Genomic DNA, 26,125 nt, shown 5'->3' with positions numbered 1-26,125 from the left:
CTGCCCACTTGTGATTGGATCTCTCAGGACGGACGTTAATACCAGGTCTGAACAGAGTCTCTGAGTTCTGACTTCATGTCAGAAACACACACACACACACACACACACACACACACACACACACACACACACACACACACACACACACACACACACACACACACACTTTCAAACATAGAAATTTACCAGCCATCCCTCCCATTCCACCTCCACAGCCATCTCTCACTCACACACACACACACACACACACACACACTCATCCCCCTACCCGCCACCCCCCACCCTTCCTGAACCCCTGCTTCGCAGAGGCCCCTTGCCTGCCCTGGCTGCACTACTGGCTCACTGGCACCGCCCTGCTGGATGGAAGAGGCAATGAACAGGCTAAGCAAGCGAGATCTTCCGTAGCTTTTTCTGTGTCTCCTTAGTTTCGAAACCACCCCCGTCTCTGCTCACAAGCCTGCACTCTCTTTAGTTATTTTATTTTCCCCCGGTTTACTCTGACCTCAAACACTCATAGTTTCCCCTCTAGTGTCTGTGAAAGTTGATGTTTGTAAATATTGTGTTCCGTGTCTTGTCCTGTGACATATGGTCTTCCATTACGTAGCTAGTCCTACTGCAATGTTCACTGTCTAGCCGCCTCTCATTCGTGCAGAACATAAACAAATCCAAGTTGTGTAGAGTAGCATCACCCATCCTCTGACCCACCAGACTTGTGCAGTCGTTGAGTGTTTGAGGTTTTGGCTGAAATATGTTTAAAAATACCAGCATGATGAACCTGGATGTGTGAGAGAATACGAAAGCCGACCAATCATGTGTTTGCGTGCATGGATTCAGGGTGTGTGCATGGAACAGTGTGGATTTCTAGCGCCCTGTTCTCGGTCACTAACGCTCACACTCTCTCCCTTCCTCTTTCACTGTGTTTTTATCCCCCTCGCAGCACCCGCAAACAAAACTACATGATGAACTTTGCCAGACAGACCGGCGTGCGTCACTACTACAGCCGCAAGAGGCGGGCACTGCGACTGCGTGCCTGAACCCGACCAAGAAGGGATCCGCTCTCTGACCTGCCAAGCACACATCGACCCGCCACGCACATCCTTTTTTTCTCCTGACGCCGTATCGCCCTGCTGAGTCCCATCCACCGGTGGATTCCAGTCAGCCTTAGACTCCCCTCGCCCATCTCGCCCTCTACCCTCTGCCAGCAACACGGGCCATCCAGTCAGTTAACGCCGGCCAACCGCGGCCTTCCCAACCACACGGGTTGGCGGGAATGAAACTCTGAGGAAAAGGAGTGAAGCAGACATTTTGTTAAGTTTTTCTTTTTCGTGGATGGTCAGGGGGGTTTCTAGTTGTTTTCTAATTGTTGCTGTGGTCCCCGTTCCCCACCTACGACCTCCCTCCCTCTGGCTAACCTCGCCCATCACTCCCCCTCCTCACCCTGCTTTTCCTGCCACACTGTGAAATTAGAGAGATAATAAAATAATATATCACTGCTGAACTGACCAGCCAATTGGAGAGTCGCCTCCCAGTGGGGGGGGAGCGGGGGGGGTGCACTCCACTCAACTGCCGCCAAACCAGTCCGTCAGGAGAAAGACCACAATGATGATGATGATGATGAAGACGATATCGACCCATGAAGAGGAAAACCGGTGATGAAGAAGAAGAAGAAAAAAAAAGTACTGTGTTCTTGCTGTTCTGTGTGTCTGTGGGTTCTTTTCGTGATGAGTTGACTGTGGTGTTCCGTTCACTCGTTCGTTCGTTTTCTACTAATTCATATGCTTTTAAGGTGGGGGGAGGGACAGAGGGAGGGAGGGGGGTGCTGGGTTCCGTTTCCTTTTTTCCCTCGTTTTATCCGGGACGGACGTGGGCCGGGCCGGGGGCAAAACAGCCCGGCCTCCTCTGTGAGAAGGAACGACAGAATGATTTGCACGACAGGAAAAGGAGAAAATAAGAAAAAAATAATTAAAGACTGAACAATGATTTTTTCTTTTGTTTGTTTGTTTGTTTGTTTTTTTATAATTTTTTTATATATATATGTTGGTTCCCGAAAATACAGATATTTATGGTAAATGGTTCTTCACGTAACCTATTTAAGATGCACTGTGCGTGAAATCTGTATGTTATTTTTTAGTGTTAAGTTATTAGGCAGTTGAGTCCGGCTCTCAGACTGCATCATCTCCCCTCTTCCTTCTTCTCTTGTGCTGTTTCCCCCCTTTCCATCTCTCTCTCTCTCTGCTGATTTTCTGAAACCTGGAGGTGAGGCTCTATTAGTGTTGTTTTTTGAAGTCTGTGTAATATGGACCCTCTTGCCCTCAGTGTAACTCCAGTATAGCAATCTCCTGTATATATATGTATATCCACTATGGGGAGACCCAGCAGCCTTATAAAAGGGAAATAAAGAACTGTCCAAACCTCATACTGTACACGTTGCTTCAGCTGCTCTCTTTCATTGTAAAGGATAAGCCTGGTGTGTGTGTGGTGTCTATTTACTTTGTCTTACTGTCGACAACTTTCCTTCTGTCTGTCACAATCCTCCAAGGCCAGTAAACCTGTTGGGGACTGTTTTCAGCTGCGGAATAATATACATTGGTTGCTCTATTGAGTATTAACATTACCAGGATGGTGAGTGTGGTTCTGACATGGTAAATGGGCTGTATTCATATAGTGTTAAATGCATTACAAGTCACATTGACGTTAAAAAAAGTACCTGAAATATATTGAAAACTAGTTTGTCACCCAGACAAAGGTCCAACAGTCCCTTTTGAAATTTAAATTCACTTGATCTGCATCAAATTGCACACACTCATAAAAAAAAAAATCAAGATCCATGAATGATTTTCTGAGAAATCAGGGAAAATGTTGAAAATTGTGTTACCTCAAGATTAAAAAAAAGGTGGAGGAAAAACAGCCTGCATCCGCCTCCGCCTAAATTTAATAAGTTATTTCCAGATCTACCACATCCTTCCACTAAGTACCATGGTAATCCATCCTGTAGTCTTTTTGTAATCTTATAAACCAACTGACCGGGGGTGTAAACTTAACCTCCAAGGCGAAGGTAAGAAAAAGAAGCAAAAAACTTACAATTTAAAATATTTATTCACAGACATTCAAACATAATAGCAGATTAGATATTAAAATGATTAAAAATTATATGTTGACATCTGCCCTCACTGTGGTGCACACCTCAGTGTCAGATAACACTGGCCTTCATCATTACTCCATGTTGAGGCTGCAGAGATCTCTTCTTCACATAATCAACTGTGACATCAGATTAAAGACGGAGCTCCTCAGGAGTCTGTGGTCACAAGCTGCCGACCGCCACAGCTACACTGACTAGTGTTAGAGTGATGGAGAGGAGACCGGCTGTGACCACCGTGCAGGAGTTGCAGTACGGCCCGTCACAGCAGGCGTAGCTCATGGTGTAGACGGTTCCCCTGAAGCGGAGCTTGTGCACCTGCTCGCAGTCCCTCTTCGCCATGCAGCCCCTGGCCGACAGGGCGCTGTGATTGCCGTAGCGACCGTCTGCCTTGAAGCACAGCTCGTCAGGAGGGCACTCGGTCACAATGAGCTCGAACTCCTCCTGTTTCTCCAGGATGGGGCTGTAGTAGCACCGCAGGTTGTCACACAGCGCCGAGGGGAGGAAGAGGAACCACAACACAGAAACATGCAGGAGCTGGAACATGGTCAGCCTGCAACAAGAAATGTCACAACTTGTCTGGTTATCTGGCATCAAGGCCTGATACTGAAGTTAAAAACACAATATGTCCAAGTACATTCAGGATTAAGTGTCAACCTTCCATCATGTTAGGGCACCAGTGAGAAAACAGTCGGGGTCAAGCTCTGAAATCACAAGTTCCCATCACACATCTTTTATTCACACCGTCCTGCCTTGTACATAAAAACTCCATTCGTACCATTTATACCTTGAGGTTCACAGGAGTTAATTTGCACCCATGGAGAAATATGCAACCTCCACCGGGACTCAAACCAGGGACCTTGTCTTCTCCACAGTCAAGTCACAGCAATTCCCTGATCGTTCCAGACTTGACCGAGCTCATCCAGTCACACAACAATCAGTAGAATGATTTTAAAGCTTTTGTTCTGAGCCGAAATAAAAATTCTCTGAAAAGGTTTGCTGATTGACATTTCAAAGCTCCACACAAGTGTCAGTGATGTCTCCTGATTGTCACATTAGAAGTTTGTACCTTCTGATGCTAGAAACACAATTTAACCACACAACTTATATATTTTTTAAAAGCAGTAAAACGATGACTCACCTGCACATTTTTAAATCCAATAAAAATCTGTTGAAACAAGTTAATACTCTTCTCCAGGTGAATTCAGCAGGGAGTCCAGATCTCTCTGCACAGACCACACCCCCAACACACCTGTTCTAAATACACAGCAAGTACACCAAAGAGGCATCTGATCATTGTTTTTGCTTTTATTGGGCTGCATCCATCTGTAACCACACAGATAATGTCAGCATTTATTCATATATATATATATATTTTTTTTTACATCAGGAGGATGGCTGACAAGTCCACCCTTTTCTCTCCGGAGTAAAAAAGGTAAAAACACAAAACACAAATTCATTCACACGTTAATTTATCCAAAGAACATACAACACAAGTGACCACATGTTCCCCGTCAGAGACTCAGTTGAGAGCTTGTGACCAACAGGCCTCTCCTGTGCAGCCTCCTTGTTATGCAGTGTCAGGTATGTTGTTCCCTAATGATGTGTAGTTTGCACACGAGTCCCAGGCCTGCTCCCTGATAACATCAGTGATGTTTCCTTTATGCATTATGTCCTTAATCATCCCCAGCAGCTTCTTCAGGCCGGCGTCATCCCTTGGCGGCCCGTTGCATTTGTCCTTGCAGCAGCAGACGTGGCTGACGTTGTACTTGACCCCCATGTGAGACATGAGCTCGTGGGAGCCGCAGAGTTCACCGTCCAAGCAGCCCTGAGCGGACAGCACGTGGACGGAGCCGTAGCGGGCCATGGAGCTGGAGCAGCGTTGACTGGGCAGACACTGGCTGGTGATGTTACTGCAGGATTTGCCCTTGTGCTGCAGGGGACAGTAGTGACAGAGCAGGGTGTCCATGCCCAGAGCAGGGAGGAGCAGAGCTGTGGCCAAGAAGACGGAGGTCAGGAACCAATGTGGCCCCGAGGGAGGTCTGATGTAAATCCACACACACACAGGAATGATACACAATGAAGACATGCTTAGACGCAACAAGTCCCACTCATCAGATGTTCAGTGTATATCTGTTGTTCACCTGTTCTTCCTGTGGGATCCCATCGTCCTGTTTGTAATGAGGAGCCTCATCAGCTGATTACCAAACAGAGACAGCTGCGACTCTGAGGCTGTTTGAGCACGAGTCATAAATAATTTTATAAACAAGCACAAAACAAGAAATATATTAACTTTTAGTTTATTGACCAAAAAAAAGTATTTTATCTTATGTTTCAAAAGACTTTTACATGATTTAAACAGATTTTCCAAATGAGTGAAAAGACCTGATTATGCTGCCATCTAGTGGCTGGTTCTGCAAAACGATGTCATTACCATGTCAATTTGTTTTTATTATTTGGTCTTTTTCAATGTACTGAAGCAACTTTTCATACTAGATCCTTTACATTTTTCTTATATATTCGCTACAATGTTTTTTCCTCAAGATACTTATACAAATATCTATTTAAATATACTTGTCTACATTTGTAAAACATCTGCAATACTACAATGGCCCTACATTCCCCTTATGGAAACACATTTAAATTCACTAGATCCAGATTCTTATGTTTCAATATTTTATTGAAGCGAAATGATGTGACATCACACAAGTAGAGAGCAAGCATTTTTTTATTTCCTCTCCAATTGAGGAGGAGTGAAGTGGCCAAAATGAATAAAGGGTAATGATAAGAATAGTCTTATTTTTAATGATCATAAACAGACAAACACAGATAAAAGGGGGGGGGTGCTCACATCCAGGCTGATATTCCTGATACTGAAGATCTCACAGGTAGAACTAAGGGTCACAACCTAAACCACACAGGCACAGTCTAAGGCATCACATGTGGGAGCTGGCCATGAGTGTTGTGGACAGGCAGTGAGGCTGATCCAGATTTTTTATTTGGATCTGCACACACTCATAAATATCAGTGCCCTAAACATTTAGATTTATTAATCAAGATCCAGGAATTATCCTTCAAGAAATCATGGAAGATCATGAAAAATGTAAAAAAAGGTTTTTAAAAGATAAAATCCTGGAGCCTCACCAAACTGTCATGGGGTCTTCCTGAGGTCATGTCCCATCCTTCCACCAGGTTTCATGGAAATCTGTCCAGTTGTTTTCGTGTAATCTTGCTTCCAAACAAACGGAGGTAACAGAGTCTAACAGAAGAACTCCGTGGTCTAAATGGACACATTGTTCTTTCTTTCTTCTCTTGTCAAGTTCCATAACCAGATGAAAAGGACAGTGTTCCCTCCTTGTACAAAGGCTCCTACAAAGAAAAGCACATTCAAATATGATATGATATAAAAATGTAGGTTTCATTGATGAGTCAAGTTGTGGCGGTTTGCTCACAGCCAGCTCCTCCTCATCGTCCACGTCAGTGTCCCTCCACTCCTCTTCCTCGGCGGGGTCGTAGGTGTACAGAGGAATCAGCCTGTGACGTAGCTCGTCTAATCTGAAGCAACAGAAGAAACGCGTAAACCAAACTGTGACAGAACAGTAAAGGATTAAACTGATCAGAAAGTGCTGCTTAAATCACACAAACCAACTTACCTTGATTTCTTCCTGATATACAGAACCTGCAGAGAAGTAGAACAACACACACACTTAACACTTAGCCCAGAATTCACAATGGAAACCAGCTCAAAAAACAGAAGTGCTCTCACCACTGCAGCAGCACATCCCATCAGTGTGAGCAACACAAGGGGGATGAGGACACTGTAAACAGGAAATCCAGGCACTGGTTTTGTGGGTGAAACGTTTGGAGTAGTGAGGTTGGAAAACATTTCCCTGTGTCCGATCTCCTCCATCGTTCACACAGCACACCCCTCTGCTGCACGCACCTCAGCTGCCACCTCAGTGAGACATTCAGGGGATCAGTCGCTGTCATTCTCAGAGAAAGGCCACTATGGGCCCTATCGACCAGGAAGGCTCAGAATCATGACCACAGAGTCAGACAAGCACACAGCTTACTGGGTGGTTAGACTCAGTATTTACATCATGGTCAAACTTTTTTAGATTATTAAATCTTACCTTATGTTTCATATGTGGAGTTTGTGAGCGCATGTTTCCCTTATGTGGTTCTCATCTCACAGGAGACACACACACACACACACACACACACACACACACAGCGCTTACATACCCCAACCTGCTCAATCACATTCCTGTGTGAGGAGTAGATGTGACGTGCTCTGCCGGTTTAGTTCAACTGGATCCACGTGTCTATTACTGTAAATGCAAAAGAAAATAGAATGTTCCTCATTAGAGTGAAACCATATTGAAACTGAAAGTGTGTGTGTGTGTGTGTGTGTGTGTGTGTGTGTGTGTGTGTGTGTGTGTGTGTGTGTGTGTGTGTGTGTGTGTGTGTGTGTGTGTGTGTGTGTGTGTGTGTATTTTAATTTTTTTACTAAAATAATGCCAGTATATATTATGATTGATCTTGTGTGATCAGTTTCTATATCTGTGGTTAATATTCATTTCTGTGCCATTGGAGGCAAAGTAAGAATTTCATTGTGTCTCAATAAAGACTCTTGAACATAGACATGCGTGTAATGCTGTGTTTCCTCCAGCAGAGAGAGCATGGCTGTGTGTGTTGGCAGTGGGAGGGGTGAGGAAGCGCAGATGCAGACCTTTCTAAATGTTGTACTGGTTTAACTTGCTGAGCCTGGTTTCCCTCAGACGCTCGTGGTGTTGACACAGGATGAGACCCCAGCTCGCCGATCTCTCATGGTGAGTTTCCAACCAACACATCAATCCAGGTGTTTAAGAACTAACCTGAAAATATGAAGTGTGCCCAGTGGATGTAAGAGTCTCAGTTTATTCAATGTTTCAAGAGTCTGGATTGTAGGTTTTGACTGAGCTGTACTTTCACTTTAGTTGTCTGTAAGGTTGTCTGTAAAGTACAAGGAAGGTTACAGTTTTAAGTCTTCATGTTTTCTTTGACTTGAGTTTAACTGCTCTAAACTCAGTGGCGCGCTCAGGTAGATTTCCTGTTAAGATTTGAAAACTTGTTAATTATTAGACAAATTCTAAACCCTGAGTCATAAAACAGCTCATCGGTCCTGCCTGTAGTGTCCTCAGGGTCATACACTCAAGGGATTAATTCAAATAAAAAGAAGGTGAATAAAAAGATAATGAAGTTTGTGTTTCTTCTAGGATGCACTGAGAGTGTGAAACAACCCAAACCAAGAGGGATGTTCCTCTACAATGTGATGGATCCTCCTGACAGGCTAGATGAAACACTCCAGACACAAGAGTCCGACCTCCCCTTGCCTTTGAAAGCGGATCTAGATGAAACCCACATTTACGAGGACATTGAACAGCTTCATGAAAAGGATGAAGCCCTTTTGTGTGAGACCTTCGCTGAGTTTATCTTCCTGCCTGAACCTCAGCCACAACCTCCGGGTCATCTCTTGGCTCGAGGCCCTGAGATCACTGACCAGCACAACAGAACTCGGCTTCAGCCAGTCCGCAGGGCTCCACCTCCACCCAGAACCAGGCCTCAGCCCTTGGTGGAAGATAGACTAGGCCATGCAGCCCCCCCTGTGCCCCCTAGGACACTCAGAAAGCAGTTTTCCTGTGACCTCACGGAGCCCGTTCACAAACTCAACCGATCCAGGACGGAAGTAGACATTCATGTGAGTATGTGAGGCAAAAAGCTCCTCATCTCCTGAATAATATCACCTAAACAAGAGGTGGTGAGATCAGAGAGAGAGGCCTAAGTTTGTTTTTACTTTCACATCAGGAGCTCTGGACGATCAAACTAATTGACAGTCCACAGGGCAGCACCAGGAGGCTTTCCTCTTTGTGTGAGGCCACTTCCAAGTAAGAGAATGATACCAAGCATACATATTTGGAGTGGTTTCCATTACAAACTGGAAACCTGTTTGTCTTTACCATCTCTGGCAGGCTGATGTCACGGCACAGACACACAGACAGCGTTCATAACTCAGGCGTGTTGTGGGGTCGAGTGTTGCAGGTCCACCCTGCCCTGCTGCAGCAGGTGGAGGTGACGGTCAGCGTGGCCACAGAGTGGGGCACTAACCAGATCCCCCTCCCCACCACAGGTACGATACTCATTTACAAGCCCTTTCAACCTCTCCCAGATCACACCGGTTTTACAAGGGTATAATCTGAGGCTCTCGATGGTAAAAAAATAAGACTTATTTTTGGGCCTTGGTGGAGTATGCGCTCTACTCAGTGCAGTTGTCGTTTGTTTGTTAGTTTGCAGGATTATACATAAACTAAGGGGACAGTTGGGTCTTGACCGAGCACTGCACTCTACTGACTCTTTCTACTTTCCTGTATATTTCAAGCCCTTTTCTTTCTCACACATAAACACACAGACAAGGCTGGAAATTCATGACATTTTTCTCATTGTCAACACATTTCATGACTCACCAGATCCTTCAGACAAATGTTTTGTTTCCATATCTTGATATAACTTCTACTTCTGAGTAAATATGTGTGCTATTGTCCATAAACTGGTTTTATAATTGGACTCTATTCAGTGCCTCACACCAATTTTGGTTCAATACCATCATTGTGAGGACATTTTGGCTGGTCCTCACAGATTCAATGAGCTGTTTGAGGGTTAAAGGGATAGCTCACCCAGAAATGAAAATTCACTCATTATCTTCTCACCACTCTGCCGATGGAGGGGTGGGTGAAGTGTTTGAGTACACAAAGCACTTTAGCAGTCCCAGGGGTAAACAGGGTTAGAGCGACTGTAGTATCTGGTGACCAAATCTTCAGACGTAATAAAACAGCAGAAAAAGATAACATGCCCACATACTGCTTGTGTGCTGTCATCCAAGTGACTGCAAGCGCCAACATTCAAATTTAATCGAAACAGCGTAATTTACACCATGTTTTTAGCCTAAATGTCTGTTGATATCTTCCGACGAGGTGCATTCAGGCGCCGTCAGTAATGCTAACGTCTGCTAGCTTAGCCACGTCTGGTGGACTTTTAGACTTAAAACGCAGTGTAAATGACCTCGAACACTGTTTACCCCTGAGACTCCAGAAGTGTTTTGTGGACTCAAACACTTCACCCTCCCTTCCATCGGCATAGAGGTGAGTAGATAACGAGTGGATTTTCATTTTTAGGTGAACTATCCCTTTAAGACTTGGTTTTAGGGTTAAGGTTAGGCATTTAGTTGTGATAGTTAAGGTTAAGGTAAGGGGCTTGGGAATGTATTATGTCAATGAGTGTCCTCACAACTATAGAGAGACGTGCATGTGTGTGTGTGGACTCTGAACTCTCGTCTTTTATCCAGTGAACAGGACAGTGAAGAGTCTGATCGATGAAATCTTCCAGCTGCTGGACCTCACTCCCGCCACAAGTGGGCAATACGTTCTAAAGCTGTGTGACACCGAGGAGTATCTGCGAAAGTAAGACACTTATCCAGAAACGTATATGTACCAAGATGTTGTAGTGTATGAATGCTCCACATGCTTTGTACAAATTGGTGCTCTGTATGTGATTTCTCTTCTCTGTCTGCAGTGAGGAGCTGCTGGGTATGCACGACACTATTCAGATCTACTACAAGCTCAAACTAGAGGTCCCCCTGCGACTGCTCCACGTGAACAACCTCAAACACAGTCTGTCTAGGGATGTAAGTCACTTCAAACTCTGCCTCCGTTCCCACCTACACTGCAGATCATTTACCAGGAAGGAGTGGCCTGTCTTCAGTCTCGAAACGAAGTCTAATTGTCAGGGCTGTTTATAGCTGTAAAGTCCTCCACCCTGATTTCTTGACTTTGTTCTGTTTACACATAACGTCATGACTGGAACCCGCTCGGCCGCAGGAATGAAACAGGATAAAGGTCAACCTGATGTGTCCTTCAGATTCAGAGCCATAAAAATTCTGAACAAACATTCCACTGCAATTTCATGATTCTACGTATATTCAAAAACAGCCACAGTCCAACAAAGCAGCCAGTACGTTAAAGGGATGGTTCACCCAAAAAGTGAAAATTCCCTCATTATCTACTCACCACTATGCCGATGGAGGGTGAGTTTAAGTCCACAAGACACTTTTGGAGTTTCAGGTGTTGCAGCCATATCCAATACCATTGAAGTAACTGGTGACCAATTCTTCAAATGTAATGAAACATCAGAAAAAAATACACAACATGCCTCCATACTGCTCCATCCAAGTGTCCGGAAGCCCTGACATTCTAATGCAACTCAGGACGGCGTCATTTACACCATGTTTTTAGCCTAAAAGTCCTCTGATGTCCTCCTCAGAGCCGCGTTCGCACGCACACTGCTCACATGCTCTCACCCAAGGGTACAAGGGTGTATGGTGTGCGAGCATCCAGTTGTGGACTTTTAGGTTTAAACACGATGTAAATTACGCCGTTTCGAGTCGAATTTGAATGTTGGGTGTACCAGACACTTGGATGACATCACCAGCGCAGTATGGAGGCATGTTCCTGTTGTTTTATTACGTCTGAAGAAGGAGTCACCATTTACTTAAATTGTATCGGATTTGGCTGCAACACTGTTTACCCCTCAAACTCCAAAAGTGTTTTGTGGACTCAAACACTTCACCCACCCCTCCATCGTCATAGTGATGAGTAGATAATGAGTCAAGTTTCATTTTTCTGTGAACTATCCATTTAACGTGTGTTTCTACCCTAAGGGGGCAGACGACAGGAGCCCGTGCCAGCTGTACCAGTCCCTGCGTCCTGCCTGTCTCTTCGACACCTGCAAGTAAGATGACACACAGTCCTGCATCCCACATCCGCTTCGTACAGTGGTGTCAGTGACAGTGACACGCTCAGTGGGTCATGCGTAAACTAATGTCTGTTAGTAGAAAACATGACTGTTGCTCCTTTCCACTCTGTCCTGTGTGTGTGTGTTTAATCTTTCCCCCTGTCACAGGTTGACCCTGCAGGATCTGCTCAGCGGCTACAACAGAGAGGTGACAGAGATCATGAAGAATAAGGTCAGTAAAGACGTGACATGATGGTCAGGTATATAAATTACTCTCACACACATGTATTTATCAGTTTTGGTTATTGATTCTTGGGTGTGATCTGTTCATGTCTATAGTCTGGGATCAACGTCGATGTGCTTGTGGGTCGAGTTCGCACCATCACTAATCTTCTGTGTGGACTCTCATGTGAGGAGCTGGAGGACGTCATCAGCTGGCTCAACAGACTCGGCCCCACACAGTTGGTAGGATGCTACATACAAACACACGTATATGAAGCGTGATCAAGTACAGAAGTCCTGTCAGTTATTCAGCCCTTTTTCTTTTTAGTGGTTTTATTGATCATTTCTTATGCCTCTGCACCAGCGATAGCCAGTGACTGAATGTATTATGTTTATGTTTGTTCGTCCTATTCTTGTAAACACGATATATCAAAAACACCTTGAGAGAATCTCTTCAAATGTGGTTCACACATTTAGTTCAACTCAAGGATGAACTGATTCGATTTTGGAAGCCAAAGGTTAAGGTTGCTGTGACCTCAAAACAATTTATTTCCCTTGTGAACACAATATCTCAGGAACACCTTGAGGGAATTTCTTTTGATGTGGTACAAACATTCACTTGGATTCAGAGATGACTTGATTAGATTGTTTTAGGTCAAAGGTCTCTGTGGCCCCTTAGAAACCTTCCTTGCCTTGTGAACATATTATCTTCAAAACGCCTCCAGAGAAGCCTTTCAGATTTTGCTCAAATGTTCACTGATGACTCACAAATTAACTGATTAGATTCGGGTGGTCGCAGTCGCCTCAAAACATGTTTTTGGACTCTCAAATGTGATATCGTTAGTCTGTCTTTCGCGAATTTCTTCAACTTTTGAACAGTTTTCTGTTGGACTCAAAGATTAACTGATCAGATTTCCGTGTGTAAAGGTCAAATGTCATCGTGACCTCACGAGTCCGAAAAGTAAATCTATGTAGACTGAAACTGCACTGGTTGGCGGATGCATACAGTGTGGTACCTCTAGGGCAGTATTTCTAGTTTTCTTGCTGTAGAATACTCGCCTCATCATTCCACTGATGAACTGATAAGATGTATTTTCTCCTTGTCTTCTTCACAGAGTCCTGATGAGATTGAAAGTGGTGAGTAACTGTTAATCAACTATATTAGAGTGGCACTGGTTTGTCTGTTTGATATTGACAGTAGAGGTATGGACATGAGGAGAAAGGAGGGTATGATATGCAAAATAGGTCCCCCAATGGAATCAAACAAAAGACATACCCAATATGGTACAACCACTTAACCACTGGGTCACAGGGAAATGTCCTTGGTATTCTACCTATAACTACATTATATTTTAAGTAATCTAGGTATTGATATTCTAACTTTTTGATGTGATGTTGGTTCTGTGTTCTGAACTGTAGCGGTGCTCCAGCTGTGGGGGGCGCTGCTCAAAGTGCTGCAGATCTTTTTTGACAGCTTCCAGTCAGACTTCAGAGGTCAGGAGGTCACCAGCAACCTGCAAACACGTGATGTCGAGAACTACGGTGACATCTGCCAGTTCAACATCGCTGCTCTCTACAAACTGCAGCTCTCCTGGCTCAACACGTACGTGGTCACATTACTGATGTGTATGTGTACACACATACAGATACACAAAGGTGAACCACACCCCTGATATCGACACTAGGTTTTCGTTGGTTTCTCTTTATTCTTCATAGGTATGAGCACTTCTCTGTTTCCTGTGAGTTGATGTACAGAGGAGTGAAGATCTGCGACACCGGCGTTTCTGAACACATCAGCACGGCCTTGTCGTATGGAAACAAGATCCAGTGTAATCGCATGTAAGAGTAAAATCTGTAAAAGAAAAACTGAAATTGACATATTCAACCTTCTCTTTCCTTGTCTGTGAAGATTCTCAGTCATCCAGGTCAGGGTATATCCAAATGCTAAAAAAAGTCCAGTTGACCCTTTCCTTGTTGCCATTCGTTTTACATTGTGACTGTTAATGAAACTGAAATGGATTCAGACCTATCAGCTTTGAATTCTGTCCTTGCATCTGACTCGGGCTCTTTTTGTGCAGCTCTGTTGTGTCGTCACATGTGTGTGCATGACAAATGGTTCACATTAAATCCATTGTTTTTCACTCAAATTTGACAACAATAGAAAAAGTTACAAGAGTTAAAGGGATAATTCAGCGAAAAATTAAAATTCATTCATTCTCTACTCACCACTATGGAGGGGTGGGTGAAGTGTTTGAGTTCACAAAGCAGTTTTGGAGTTTCAGGCCAGCGTTGCAGCCAAATCCAATACAATTGAAGTAAATGATGACCACTTCTTATTGAGTAGATAATGAGTGAATTAAAATGTTTCTGTGAACTATCCCTTTAAGAGTTTTTTCTATAGAGTTATTATAAGAGTTAATCGAAACGAACAAAGAAAAAGATGTGAGATAACCTAAACAGAAAGAAGCAGCATGTTTATGAGACCATGTGTATGTGTTTGATTTCAGGATGGTGTTCCCTGTTCCAGTGAAGGAGCTGCCGTATGAGAGCATGTTGACGTTTCACTTCAAAGGCTCAAAGAAAGGAAAGAATCCTGAGCTCCTCGGTTGGGCCGTATTACCTCTTTACACCAACAGGTAAGTTGCCCACAACAGAATCCAGTGTTACATAGATATCTAACTTCTCATTATGTTGCGCTTTGTTTTAACGTGTTTGACAGTTTCAAGGAGAGTATTGAGAGGATCATTGAAAGATTTCAGCTACCGATGTAGTGAACCTGTCCTTTAAGGTCTTTTCAATGAATCCTCCTTGTCTGTTAAATGCTCACAGTCATTTTTTAATTACACGTAGACCGTCTGTCATGGACGGATTACTACGAACCCATTTGATGCGGCTCTGGAACAATCAATCAATCAATCAAATTTTATTTATATAGCCCATATTCACAAATCACAATTTTAAATTCAACTTTAAAAGGAGGAACGTCTCAAAACTTCATTTAATTTGATATGTCACATGTTTGGAGGAATAATCTCTGTCTCTATTTGGACCTGCAAAATATCATTTTCACTGGGGCGACTTATTTTTGGTGACACAAGAACAAGGCATGTTCGATGGTTTAGGTAATGACGTAGAAGAAACCATATATTCTCTATTATTCTTTTTATTATTATGTTTTTGTTAAAAATTAGAACGTGTTATTATCCTGCCTTAATAGTCGGGGTCATTAACAAGTTTCAAATCACTTTGAGTTTCTGATTTTACGTTAGAAACTGATTTAACTGATCTAATTTTGCATATGATTTGAATCTATTTCCGGTAATTATGCTATTACACATTTACTACAAAGTGCTGTGGTTACTTTTAAATTATATTGTGCTCATACATTTGATACTGCACAACAGTTGAGACAATAATTAGTGACAGAGGGTGTGTGCTGTGTGTGTGGAGGACTTTGGTAACAGGGACCGTCCTGCTCAGTCTGTCCACGCTGGCCTGGACGCCGGCTCCTCCCTCCCCTGCCCTGTTCGACAGCCACACTCAACCTGTCGGGGTCATACTGCAGGTTAGTGATACTGAACAACGCTGCCCCCTGTTGAGCAAAACACCACACTACACCACATTACCTGCTCAATACTTCATCCTACGATTGGTCTGTTCCAGCTTGAGTTTCCAAATCAGTTCAAGTGGACGTATCAGAGGCCCATCGCACTGCCTGGTTCAGTCATGTTCACTCAGCCGTGTGAGGAGCTGCAAAAGAAAATGCTGGACGTCTCGAAGAAGCACTGCCTCTGTTTGTGAGTCGAGGAAAACAACTATCATATGATAATTTTTGACCATATACAGTTTAACTTCTAAAGAGAGAATTCTATTCCCTGAATTTTCTTTCTTGCGTTCTGTATCTCTCACCATAACATCTCTTCTCTCAGTCTAACAGAAAATGAGAAAACGTTCCTGTGGGAGAAGCGAGACTGTGCTGACAAAGGCAGCACTTTCCTCCACCTGATGCTGGGCGGAGTTCTCCAGTGGAAGCCTGAATACTTGACAGAGATCTATACTGTAGTAGAGAACTGGCCCATTCATCTGCCTGAGGAGGCGCTCTTCCTGCTCAGTGACAGGTAGACTACACTGGCTTCACATACACAAACTAGACCTGCACTCAGTAGAGCACATACCTCCGCCAACAGTCTCCTAAAATTAAAACAAACTTACAGGTGAGGCCACATTAGATTTGTCAGCTAGATTTTGTGGTAGATACAGAGTTCTTTTTTACTTTTATTGGGTTTTTGATGGTCCATATAAACATTGAAAACAATCAGGACTTACAGTGAAAACTTTTTCTCCCCGAGCCTTCTGCAAGACTCATTTGTAGCAAAACACAGTAATACTGAGGTTAAGTTTATAGAATTTAGTGACATCTAGTGGTGAAGTTGCAGCTGAATGCCCCTCACCTCCTCCTCCCCTTCCAAACATGAAAGAGAACCTGTGGTAACCTTCCGTTGTCATAAAAACTCAAAAGGTGTTTAGTTTGTACAGTCTGGGCTACTGTAAAAAACATGGCGGCCTCCATAGAGAGGACCCTCTACCGATGTTAATATAAAGTATTTAAATGTAAAGGGCCCATTCTAGGGTAAAGAAAACAACAATTCATACAATTTAGATGAAACACACTAGTGAAAACATCACTAGGATTATTTTAGATTCAATTTCAATTTCGATATCCTAATCGATCCCTTTCATCTAAATCTTACACACTGAACCTTTAAAGGTTTATAGCCCTATTTGTTACAGCACAGCAGCTGAAACACATTTAAATCCACTACATCCAGATTTTTATTTGGATCCACATTAAATTACACTCACTAAATTCAACACAACAGGCAGACCTGTGACCCAAATTCACGTCGAACATCACAACCATGATTCATGTTTCCATCGGTCTTAATACGTCTTTTTCAGTTTTCATGATCAGACTGTGCGGAGAGCTGCGGTTCAGTACTTTGATCAGATATCTGATGGAGAACTGGAGGTGTTTCTGCCTCAGCTGGTCCAGGTAAACACACCCACACCCTCACACACCTCCACATTATCCATATGGTATCTTTTATAAGGAAATATCTCAGCACAGGACCAAACCATTTGTAGTGTAGGTGTCACACTTTCCCCAGTAGTGTGATGAATGACATGTACCTTCAGTCATCATGTCCTGCAGGCTCTGAAGAGTGAGTGGGAGTTGGAGGGACCTCTGGTGATGCTGCTGTTGGACAGATCACTGAGGAACATCCGAATCGCCCAGCAACTCTACTGGTGAGCGACCGAGTCAGACGTCAAACTGAGGGGACGTAGATTTAGAATAACTTTGATAGTTTCATCCGCTCAAACATGTTGAAATATTAATATGACAGTTTGCATGAAAATAAATCAGAAATGTCACTATAATGCATTAATATCGTTGCTTTGGTATTATTTAGTGTGTTTTTTCCTGGTCTGTATTTTTCACTGCTTTTTGAATTTTGAATGTTGCTATGGTGACAGGCTGCTGGAGGATGCTCAGACTGACCTTTACTACCAGAGCTGGTACAATAAGATTCAGGCGGCGCTGTTGCACTGCTGTGGCCGAACACTGAGGCAGGAGCTGGAGCACGAAACCCAGCTGGTGTCCGAGCTCGTGCAGGTGGCTGACAGGGTCCGCACTGCTGACAAGTCTCGACGTAAGGTCTGTATTCAGGTCTCTCATCCACCCATTCATGTATGCACTCACTTAATGGCTCATAATCCTCTATTGTTTGTGACTATAACTGTGCAAGTTTAAGATTTCATTTTTAATTAGTTTGTAATTTGATGAATTTGTCTGCAGAATGTTTTGAACGCAGAAAAGTGGAAGTTCGTCAACCTCTTCAAAGACGGGATCAGCTTTGGTCTGCCGCTGGATCCTGCCGTCCGTGTGAAGGCGGTGGACGTGGATGTAAGAACATTACACAACACTTTACAACCAATGTTTGGGAATTTGTGAGCTTTGATATCTTTTAATATTGTTTAAGAGAAACTTTAAATAATTCGATCGCAAATGTGTTCTTTACAATTTCCCTAAACTAAACACGTGTCAGTGATAAAATGCCAAATGCCTGCAAGGAAGTAGAGGAAGTATTGTGATAGGGCCTCTTTCTGTATGTAAGTGTTCTTTAGAGGAATGTAAACTTCTGATAGCTGATGTCATCACAGGTTCTCTGAGACTATTGAATTAAGTTTTCAGATCTTTTATTTGAGTAAAGGTTCCAGCACATGTGTGAAACATGTGAAAAATACTTCCCTGACAAACTATATTTCATTACTCTTATTTCATACACACTCTGACTCTGTACCATTTCAGTGTTTCCTTCTTTTGATGCGTTTCCTTCAGGCCTGTAAGTTCTACAACTCCAACGCTGCTCCTCTGGGGATCACGTTCGTCTGCACCGACCCTCTGGCCAAGAACGTCGGTGTCATCTGCAAGGTTGGTAATCATCTTGCACAACCAGACATGTCTCCACCATTGTTCAATAAGTTGGTTATAATATGATTCTTTATTGTCCAGATTTCCCTTCTGAAGAAAATTTTAATCGGTCACAGAACAGCTTGCTCACACTGCTACTGCCACATGGTACTTAAACTCTGTTGCTAAGTCAAAGAGCCACATTTTCATCACTCAGTGCATTGTGTTGTTCAGACAGGAGATAACCTGCGTCAGGACATGCTGGTGCTTCAGATAGTCCGTGTGATGGACAGGCTTTGGCTCCAGGAGGGACTGGACCTGCAAATGATCACCTACAGGTGTCTGTCCACAGGCACAGCTCAGGGTCAGTTAGATGTTTCTGTAAATGAATATTTCCCGTCTTATTTCTACGTGGCTGTGAATTAATGTTTACCTCACTTCTATGCTTGTGATCTATGTGGCTGTCAGGTCTGGTGGAAGTGGTTCCAGAGGCAGTGACCCTGGGGAAGATTCATCAGGAGTGGGGTCTGAGTGGGACCCTACGGGAGGACACGCTAGAGAAGTGGTTCCACATGTGGAACAAAACCAAGGAGGACTACGAAAAGGTTCCAAAATATTTTGAATGTGGACTGTGTGCATTGATCGTTCTCTTGAATATCCAGTTTGATGTGCATTGTGTAACGTTGCTCCACCGTGTAAATGCAGGCTGTGATGAACTTCATCCACTCGTGCGCAGGCTGGTGCGTGGCCACGTTCATCCTGGGGATCTGTGACCGCCACAACGACAACATCATGTTGAAACCCAGCGGACACATGTTCCACATTGACTTCGGCAAGATTATGGGGAATGCCCAGAAGTTTGGAGCCTTTAAAAGGCAAGTCGATAAAAAGGCAAGCAGCATTGTCAAAGGGAAATTAGTGGCTTGAGTGTTTTAGTAGATAGAATGTGGATGTTTGCTGTTAGTGGTGTTTTAAATGTGTCTGTAAAAGAACTTAAGGCCCTAAAGCAGAGTTTGCTGATATGTTTGCTTTTCTAAAACTGGTATAAAATATTGTGGGTCATTCAAATTCATAAGAATATGCGTCACATAGACTTGATCCCAGCACCCACCAACTCTGACTGACTTCCAGCATCCCTTTTCAAAGACAACAATGTGAATGAACAAGAACCCCCTCCCACTCTATGTTGCAATGCTAGGGACCGCTCTCCATTCATCTTTACATCTGAGATGCAGCACTTCATCACAGGCGGGGGGCAGAAGCCTCAGCGCTTGCATCGCTTCGTGGAGCTCTGCTGTGAAGCCTACAACAAAATCAGACGGCGCTCGGCGCTGATACTCAGCCTGTTGGAGCTGGTGAGCCCTTTACTGAATAATAACTTCACAGTTATATCTGAGAATAGATCACGTTTAATATAACAAACCCTCACTCATGGTGTGAACGTGGCCACCAGATGCTACATGCTGGTATGCCAGAACTGAAGGACTCCAATGACCTGCAGTACGTCCAGAACAACCTCAGACCTCAGGACACCGACCTGGAGGCCACATCCTACTTTACAAAGTAATTTAATGTGCAACACACAGAGTTTATATCTGCGGTTTTATTTTTCGGATGCAAGTTATTAGACACAGTTGTATTTATTGGTGTTTGATGTAGGAAGATCAAGGAGAGCATGGGCTGTGTTGCAGTCAAGTTTAACTTCCTGACGCACAACATGGCCCAAGGGAAGAAGCAAGAACCTCTGACCAGGGACGGCATCCCCACTCCCAGCACCAACATCCAAGAAGCTGTCATCCAGGGATACACGGTCAAGGAAAAAGATGTGGTGAGGCAAAAGGCTGCTCTTTGTGTTTTGGTGATTTAGATAGAAAATGGCACCTGTTTTCATTTTCACAACAAAATCTCATGATGCTGCTTTCAGATGACAGTCATTTCCCAAACCTTTTACTAGGGGGCTGGCAGAGTGAGCTTATGTGAGAATACAGCTTGAAAATGTCCAGATTCACGCCAATGAGTGGGCGTGTCAGTGATGTTTGTTACTGACTGACGTGAAAGTAGAAGAGGACAAATATCTCGAAGTGTCAACTTGGAAACACGACGAGATTCAAGAGTTTTTGATGTTAAGGGCCGACACTGGTGACCATGTGCTTTTAGTAGCAGAATTATTATGTATCCACGTCCTGCCTCCTGTTTGCTTCACGCAGGCGTCTTTCCTCATGATTGATGATTCAAATAATCACCTGTTGTGTTCCTCCTATGTGAAAAGCCAACTCTGAAAAATGTGCGGCCCCATTTTCTGGACATTTTCTGGAGTTTACGCCTGAAAATATTGTCAGACATTTAGCCTCTCTTGTTCACATCCAATATTCTCAACTGGGTTCAAACAAACAGACTATTAAACTGTTGAAAGATGAAACTGTACAAGTTCTTGAGTGGAAACTCTACAGTCAGTCTTTGTTTCCTGTCAAAATCTATTTGGCCCCTGAAGTAAAAAAAATTTGCAGGTTAGTTCAAATCAAAGTACTTCACATATAATTGACGATATGAAAATAACTAGTCACTTATTTACTGTATTAAAAATATATATGATAATGTATTCAAATACATTTTGGCGTACACAGTGTGCTTGAACAAGGAAATTTGTATATCATCATATATAATATATATATAATGATGTGTGGCTTTGCTCAAAGCTATAGAGTTAACAGTAAACAAGGGATGACTTTAAATAGTTTAAATTGCCAATCCCCTTTAGGGCCCCAGATTTAGAAAAATCCTACATCCACCACTGGCGCTGAAGGAGTCATCATGGGAATCGGTTGTTTAAGAACATGGATGGATATTTAATACCTAAATCCTCTCGCAGCCAGATTGAATGATGTGTTTTGTTTGATTTGCAGATGTATAATCTCAGAGTAACCATTGATGACGGTTTCCTGAACAGTGAGAAGACATTCGGGCAGTTTGAGCTGATCCATAAGCAGCTAAAGAAATACTTCATTGAATCAATGCTGCCCCAGTAAGTAAAGAAATAAAAACTGCACTGATCCAGCTCGCATATCACGGCTATTTAAATTTGAATGAAACTTTTCTTTTATAAATAAATAAATAATAATATAATATGGTTATGAAATAACTGGATGTATGTCTTCACTCTCTTCTCCCTGAAAGTTTTCCAAGCAGGTATACTCCGTCGTTCACCACCACCAGGAAGATGTCGCTGCTGAATAAATACCTGAAACAGCTTTTTGAGGGACCATGCAAGGGAGTGAGTTCCTCGTGTAACGCTCTACATCACTGCTTGATCCCCCCCCCCTTGTGATATTTACCTGGCGCTAACTTGTTCATCTCTCTCACTGCAGAATGAGTTTGTGTGCAGCTTGTTCCTGGACGGCCCCGTCAAAGTCCAAGAAAATGTGGCGACAGGTAATCTTCTACATGAAGAACTAAAGATGATTTAAATGAAATCAACACTTTATGCAAAGAGGAGTATTTTTTAATGTGAAAGTTGATTCTGCTGTATAATTTAGGGGAACTCTAATAATAATAGTTTATATACATGTGCTATGCTATGATTTTGTGGCACTGACGCACTGATCTTTTGCAGGAGCCAAGCCTCAGATCCAGCTCTACATTTCTTATGTTAACTCTAAGCTCTCGGTTTTGGTAAAACACCTGAAGAACCTTGTGAGTTTCCTTCACTATGAGAGCTGGTGCACACTTAAGGATTAGCTGGCTGATTTTAGATCAGATTTGTCTCCTCCGACTATCCTGGGGCGTTCCCTATTAGAATCGGCAAACTGAGCAAATCCGCAACTGCCAATGAGATTCACAACTCATGCTGCAAAAGCTTATTCCGCCTTCGCAGCCATGATTTCATCAACAGTTTTTTAAAATCTTTTTTTGTTTTTCGCTGCACAACAAAACACATGAAAATGCAGCAAGCTGACAGTGTTCGTCCCCCTCCATATTTTGTTTTACTTCTGAAGTCACGTTTGCAAGTTTCTGTGAGATCTCAAGCCTCTGCAAGTGTGTGGTTTGACTTTCTGGCCAAATCCCCTAGGCGTTCTGACGATTGTAATAGTCATTATGTCTGTGGTCGCCAACCTTTTTAAAATCGGTTAAGAGTTTAATATCCTCGAGTGTGCACCAGGCCTTTGATTCTTATTGCAAATGTTGTAAGTTGATTCTCTGTAGGAATACATACTGGTTTGTGCTGAGGAGCAGCTTTTCTCTTTTGTCCTTTTCTCTTTTCAACAGAAACATGCAAACGGCTCTAACCCCGACGCCTACGTGGTTATACACCTGAGACCGGACCCTCAGCAGCGCTCCAAGAGGAGGACAAAGGTGGTCCGCAATAATGACAACCCCACTTTCAACGAACTGGTACATCACCTTCTCTGCTGTTCTTACTTCATTAACATATGCTTTACATGAGGAAAATGAATGGCACTCAGCAGAGCACTTACCTGCGCAGAGGTCCCCGTATTAAACCACATTTGAATTCACTAGATCCAGATTTTCCTTTTGATCTGCACCCAATTACAGACGCATAATTATCAGTCCCCTGAATATGCCTGAGATGTAAGGGGTTCTCCCCGAATCTAAAGCACATCCTTTCACCAAGTTTCGTGGTCATCCGTCCACTAGTTTCTGTGTAATCCTGCTAACTAACAGACAAAGGCAGGTGATGGTGTGACCTCCATCATCTTTTCTTCAGGAGTTGATGGAGATCAACAACAAAAAGTGAATATTGGACCTAAATTCATCAGGTGCAGATAAACACAACCTCAAATTGATGCTTCTCATCAACTGGGCGTCTGACCAGGCTGCTCTTTGCTAACTCGTTTTCCATATGAACTTAAATGGTGATTATGTGTCAGGGAACCGTTTCCCTGCATTGGATCCTCTTTAGATGATGTGCTGTCATTCAGCACAAACTCAATCTGACTGATGTGTGTAACGTTCACTTCCATCGTGAGCTCTGCCTGCGGGGCCGCTCTCCTAGCTGTGTGAGCGTGATGAGATCTTTGAGCGTTAAACCCAGCAGACTCTGACCCAGCAGCTCTGACAGCCTGTTGCATGTTTTATGTGACACAGAGATTTGAGATAAAAGCCAAACATTGGAGGCCACCTGCAGAGCCGAGTTGATAGGAGCTGATAACTCAAACATCTGCCTCCTGTTCACAGCTGGAGTACAGCTGTGTTCCACTGCTGTATGGGATGGTGCTGGAAGTGACGGTGAAGAGCAAGAAGACGTTCGTGGCTGCGACCAACATCAGACTGGAGGACAAGTTGCTGGACAAGAAAACATGGTTTCCCCTCGGGAACTGTGCAGTCTGACCCGAGAGCACTGTGCGCCTGCTGCCAGCAGAGGGCGCAGCCACACTGAGGGAGAGGATCCAGACTGATGAAGTGTGGGAGATTCACCTGAGAGGAGGAAGTGTGCACTGACATTTTTAAGTATTTATCTGATGCAACTGAACCTCATTGAACCCTGAGCTCAATGCACTGCCGGTGGATGGAAGACGTTACAAATCTGAGTCACTAGACTCAGGGGGAGAGACTGTTTGTTGTGCGAATTATTCTAAAACATTTTATTCTGCTTGTTTTGATGCAGTCTCTGTGATGAAGGACACAAACTATTAGTTTTCTTATTGTACGTGCACTTTAATTTGTACAAGCATTTTGTTTTCGTTCTTGTAAATGTGCGTGGTCGAGACTGTCTACGTGGCAGATTGAGGAGGAGGTGATATGCGGCCGTTTGTTGTTGTCATTCCGAGCTGCCTGTCAGTTACCTGACCAGACCGGACGTGTTGTTTGTCCCTTTAGGCTGTGACAACTGGGTGTCCTTGACCAGTGGAAGGGGTGAGGAGAGAGGGGTGAGGAGAGTGTGTGTGTGTGTGTGTGAGCAGGATGACAACACTGCCTCTCTCTGGCCTGAGGGGTTGACTTAACACCCCCCCTCTCTCCATCCTTTGTCATCAGTGGCATCCAGACACAGTTATTCACATGCATGCACAAACATGCAGAGGCAGATGTTCACATGCCTGTACAAATACCCTGAAAAAAACACACACACACACATCCACACATCCACATGGCCTCTTCCAAGGCTGAGGCAGGTCTAAATGCCATCCTCCTCCTGACAGGCCTGCTGACCCGTGCTCTCCTCCTCCTCCTCCTCATTCACAGTACTCAGTGATGAACGCAGATGGAAATAGACGCCCCTGCACTGGATCTGGCTCAATAATGTATATACCTCTGTGAAAGCTATTTATATTATTCCCTGTTGGCTCTCTCACAGGGCGGCAGGCTCGGAACAGAAAACACTGGCTGCTACTCGCTCATCGGAATGTTCATGGAGTGTGAATGTATCCCGGTGTGACTCATCAATTTCAGCCTCAAAGGTGCTGTAACTGATTCTGGGGAACGGCACGTGCGTTACCACTGATCTCAACAAGTTTGCATTGGATCACAAACATTAACTTTGTCTGTAGACAAAAATCACCGGCTGATGAACCGTTAACGCTACACCACCGGTGGTCGTGACTAGCTGCTGCCCGCTCAGAGGACATTACATACCGGTGTTTGTGGTGGCCGCAGCACACAGGGCCCTCTGTAGGAAACTCCTGGTGGCCTCGCAGCTCTTCGATGTTCACGCGAGTCTTCATGATTTCGTTACCTGAAGTCCAACAGTAGTCGCCTCCAAATTTTGCATCTTCCGCCCCAATGTGCAACACGATAAATACAGATTTCGTGTCTATCGTGTCATTTGCGTCTATCGCTCCAGTTGACATATTTGAACTACAGTGAAACATTTGTGTGAAGTGATGTCAGGAAAGCCAAGAGTCAGGTCCTGGCACCAATAGGAGCTAGCGGGTGATCAAACCACTCACCGTCATCCAGACACAGCTCCTTGAGGAGACGGTGACATGCTCCTTTTCTGGTACATGTACACCTGTAGTTAGAGGTGTCTGCTTGTGATCGGATCACAGGAACCACATGTTAATACCAGGTGTGTACGGGGCCTAGGTGTTGAGGGAGTCACGCTCTCTTCTTTTCCCAAATACAGAGCCAGGGCTGTTTATTTAAACCAGATTCTTTTCCAGCACATACACAGAATGTACAGCTGGTGGAGGTGTGAGGTGCTTTTATCAGAATTTGACAAAGTGTATTGACTTAATATCACTTACCCCAGCTTTAATATAAAATGTATTGTTTTGGAACCTGAAAGCATCACTATCCCATGGTTGGGGTATAAGATCGTCTCATGTGTGATCAACTCCACCTCAATAACTGCACTTAGACTGCATCTATTATTAATTCCGTAATAGAAATGTGTCATCTTCGTTCTTGTCTTCTGAGCCCTGTCAGAACCTGATGGTATTTTCCTCTGCAGCTCACTGTGCACGCTGTAGAAAAAGACTTTTCTCACAATAAAACTGGTATTTATAACTGAGGGA

The 26,125-nt window shown here is 43.7% G+C and overlaps 5 protein-coding genes across 7 annotated transcripts in view; 2 read left to right on the top strand and 3 right to left on the bottom strand.

Annotated features, from left to right (window-relative positions):
- reln (reelin) overlaps positions 1-2,423 on the top strand; it is a 99,308-nt gene extending 96,885 nt beyond the window's left edge. For both annotated transcript variants that reach the window (XM_035157483.2, XM_035157484.2), the window contains exon 65: positions 938-2,423. In XM_035157483.2, coding sequence (XP_035013374.2) covers positions 938-1,034 — 97 coding nt within the window. In that variant the 3' untranslated portion in view covers positions 1,035-2,423. The remainder of the gene's footprint in view (positions 1-937) is intronic.
- Positions 2,424-3,077: 654 nt separating this feature from the next.
- On the bottom strand, positions 3,078-4,392 carry bncr (bouncer). The gene is made up of 2 exons (XM_035157319.2): positions 4,278-4,392; positions 3,078-3,689 (listed from the first exon to the last, which is right to left on the bottom strand). Exons 1-2 carry the CDS (start codon positions 4,283-4,285, stop codon positions 3,302-3,304), a joined length of 396 nt encoding a protein of 131 aa, XP_035013210.2. The 5' UTR covers positions 4,286-4,392; the 3' UTR covers positions 3,078-3,301.
- Positions 4,393-4,429: 37 nt separating this feature from the next.
- LOC118109878 (protein Bouncer-like) lies at positions 4,430-5,340 on the bottom strand. The gene is made up of 2 exons (XM_035157322.2): positions 5,281-5,340; positions 4,430-5,178 (listed from the first exon to the last, which is right to left on the bottom strand). The coding sequence occupies exons 1-2, from the start codon at positions 5,328-5,330 to the stop codon at positions 4,707-4,709; spliced, it is 522 nt and encodes a 173-aa protein (XP_035013213.2). The 5' UTR covers positions 5,331-5,340; the 3' UTR covers positions 4,430-4,706.
- Positions 5,341-5,918: 578 nt separating this feature from the next.
- LOC118109862 (small integral membrane protein 29) lies at positions 5,919-7,496 on the bottom strand. 2 transcript variants are annotated; one of them, XM_035157294.2, is made up of 5 exons: positions 7,270-7,496; positions 6,903-7,091; positions 6,790-6,815; positions 6,589-6,691; positions 5,919-6,505 (listed from the first exon to the last, which is right to left on the bottom strand). In XM_035157294.2, exons 2-5 carry the CDS (start codon positions 7,044-7,046, stop codon positions 6,452-6,454), a joined length of 327 nt encoding a protein of 108 aa, XP_035013185.1. In that variant the 5' UTR covers positions 7,047-7,091; positions 7,270-7,496; the 3' UTR covers positions 5,919-6,451. The 2 variants fall into 2 exon arrangements, with proteins under 2 accessions (XP_035013185.1, XP_047195918.1); XM_047339962.1 differs by having other exon boundaries at positions 6,903-7,496.
- Positions 7,497-7,853: 357 nt separating this feature from the next.
- pik3c2g (phosphatidylinositol-4-phosphate 3-kinase catalytic subunit type 2 gamma) lies at positions 7,854-26,117 on the top strand. The gene is made up of 33 exons (XM_035157978.2): positions 7,854-7,968; positions 8,395-8,876; positions 8,984-9,063; positions 9,148-9,305; positions 10,518-10,632; positions 10,745-10,856; positions 11,889-11,959; positions 12,131-12,194; positions 12,302-12,427; positions 13,300-13,321; positions 13,604-13,787; positions 13,901-14,023; positions 14,692-14,820; positions 15,635-15,749; positions 15,848-15,981; positions 16,114-16,302; positions 17,144-17,237; positions 17,397-17,491; positions 17,720-17,900; positions 18,042-18,149; positions 18,585-18,677; positions 18,891-19,020; positions 19,125-19,261; positions 19,362-19,531; positions 19,855-20,011; positions 20,110-20,219; positions 20,316-20,484; positions 21,560-21,678; positions 21,831-21,927; positions 22,022-22,085; positions 22,267-22,346; positions 22,920-23,045; positions 23,850-26,117. Exons 2-33 carry the CDS (start codon positions 8,433-8,435, stop codon positions 24,000-24,002), a joined length of 4,149 nt encoding a protein of 1,382 aa, XP_035013869.2. The 5' UTR covers positions 7,854-7,968; positions 8,395-8,432; the 3' UTR covers positions 24,003-26,117.
- The last annotated feature ends 8 nt before the right edge of the window (positions 26,118-26,125 follow it).

This window comes from Hippoglossus stenolepis, chromosome 5 (assembly GCF_022539355.2).
Source record: "Hippoglossus stenolepis isolate QCI-W04-F060 chromosome 5, HSTE1.2, whole genome shotgun sequence".
In the NCBI taxonomy this organism is placed as follows: domain Eukaryota; kingdom Metazoa; phylum Chordata; class Actinopteri; order Pleuronectiformes; family Pleuronectidae; genus Hippoglossus; species Hippoglossus stenolepis.
This window is presented reverse-complemented; position numbering and strand designations above follow the sequence as displayed.